General features: G+C 35.4%; 1 protein-coding gene across 1 annotated transcript in view; it reads left to right on the top strand.

The window, feature by feature from the left end:
• Positions 1-2,252, top strand: part of PARD3 (par-3 family cell polarity regulator) — a 714,541-nt gene that overhangs the window by 438,850 nt on the left and 273,439 nt on the right. The window contains exon 10 of the mRNA XM_012642182.1: positions 1,105-1,233. Within this exon, the coding sequence (XP_012497636.1) occupies positions 1,105-1,233 (129 nt within the window). The remainder of the gene's footprint in view (positions 1-1,104; positions 1,234-2,252) is intronic.

The following is a 2,252-nucleotide window of genomic DNA, read 5'->3' as shown; positions in this document are numbered from 1 at the left end:
GTCAGCTGTGTCTTAAAACCGAAACTTCATTTTTGCATGTTTTAAACCAACCTTCTAGTATCTGTAGTTGTAGCTAGACAGTATCAACAATTCTATGGGCAGTTTTTCTCGGTGTCTGGATATTAGGAATCATACAAAAAGAAACAAAAATAAGTATCAAGTGTTTAACTTTTTGTCTTTATCCTCTTCCAGAATTTTTTTACTTCCTTTGATCCTGTTACCTATTTCCTGCAATCCCATAATAGTAGTACTTTGAGCTATCTAAGATTGTTTTAGCAGAAGGGGAACCATTCCAAAATATATTTTCCCCAACTACAGAAAAATGTTGATATTACAATTTAAGTAATATACTTATTTGCCTAGGACAAAATGTTATTTTTGTCTAATAAGAGAGAATTACAGAATACTTTTTTAAATGAAACTCATGCTTTCATTTCTGTTGTGCTTTCCAATAACAATGTTATACTTCTTATGAGATGAAATGATGAGATTCTCTAAGAACAGGTTGTTTCAAATCTTTTTCCTGCTAGAATTCTCTTCTAACTGAAGAAATTTGAGGTGAAATATTGCTTCCCCTCCGAAAATGTTGTTATTTTGTAGTGATCCTTCTTTATTATTTAACGTTTACATTTTAGGGATAAAAAGTTTTCTTTCTATTTTTCAGTAAAATGTTTTTGAAAGCGAAACTATGCCAAGATATTTTTGGTGTGTTTTTATTACCCTTATGAGAGCTACGCCTTTTTATTTTTGTATACGAAAACACAAGGGCCACCAAAATATCTCGATTCAAAGCCAGCAAGTTGTGTAACTTGACATTTTAGATGTAATTGTTTATTACTTGTTACTTATTAATGCCCTTGTGGTTGTAGCTTTTGGTTTATTGATGAGCACTAAAAGACCGGCCACTTCCTGTCTTATTTCTAGATGTCTGGTCTGAGTTTCTTCATTAGCCACAAAACCTTAGTGGTTACCCGGTCATGGCAGAATAGTGCCTGACATGAGTTATGCTCCATAGCAGATATGGGCAGTCCTAGACTGTGTGTTTTTTTCCTTCTGTTGTTTGTTTGCACAGGATTGCAGCTGAAAACTTTTTGTTTGTTTTAGGTAAATGGAGTAGATTTAGCAGGCAAATCCCAAGAGGAAGTTGTTTCACTGTTGAGAAGCACCAAGATGGAAGGAACCGTGAGCCTTCTCGTCTTTCGCCAGGAAGATGCCTTCCACCCAAGGGAACTGGTGTGTAAATTTAGAGCACATGAAAGATTTCTGATGCTCAGGAGCCAGGGTTCTGGGTTAGCTACCTGATGGCAAATGTTTATTGCGACCTTTTCCAAAGAGTTTCTATATCTAATATTTCTTTCAGCCCTAAATCAATACAAGCATTCTTTTCTCTAATACGCCCTTAGTATTAGAAATGGGTATCCGCAGAAATGAATGGAGGAGTATTTAAACATCAGACTGTAGGGATATTTTCTAAGACATCAAGTGTTTACCACTGCACACTCTCAGATGGACTGACTGAGTACAGAGACGTTGATTATCTCAGAACTGTCACTCCACAGGCTGTCGCTGAAAGCTTGCCATCTTTCCCACTAAAACATGATACATTTTCATATTTCAGATTTTCGTAGTGCGTGTCGCTAAGCCAAATAAAGATGCTTGCTTACTGTTGTGTGAAAAAGAGTACCTCAAAAAAAACAAAAAAACTATTATTGAAAACAAAAAGACCTAAGTGGCAATATGCCCCATGGCTATTGATGACAAATATAGGTGACAATATTTGGGGTGGCATAAATGAAACGAAAAGGCATTTGTTTGCAACCTCTCTGCTTCACTTTTTGTACATACATCAAAATGCCTAACGATCAGGGGCATTTCCATGGTATAGGTGTGAATAAAATATGTGTCTTGAATTTCCATAGTTTTGAATGGTTTTCTGCAAGAAGTGCTAGGGGTTCATTTTTATATAAAGCGACATAATTGGAGGAGTTGCCTTTCTCTTTTGATGTGCTGAGAAAGTGTGTTATTTCAAGTACAAGTGGTATTTTAAATATTTCAAAACAGTTTCTACTTGGATCATCTTAGAATATACAACATCTCTTTTAGCTAGCTTTTAGCTTTTTCTAAAGAATTAATTTTTATAAACTAGAGTGGCAAGGTTTTAAGGACGCAATCCCCAAATATTTCATATAGCCCTAATTCACGTAATTTATGTCGCTGAGCATGGATGTACCATGGTTGATAAAATTTTCCTT

Source organism: Propithecus coquereli, unplaced genomic scaffold (assembly GCF_000956105.1).
Source record: "Propithecus coquereli isolate 6110/MARCELLA unplaced genomic scaffold, Pcoq_1.0 Scaffold177, whole genome shotgun sequence".
Lineage (NCBI taxonomy): Eukaryota > Metazoa > Chordata > Mammalia > Primates > Indriidae > Propithecus > Propithecus coquereli.
The sequence above is the reverse complement of the archived record's forward strand: the minus strand, read 5'-3'. Positions and strand labels throughout refer to the sequence as shown.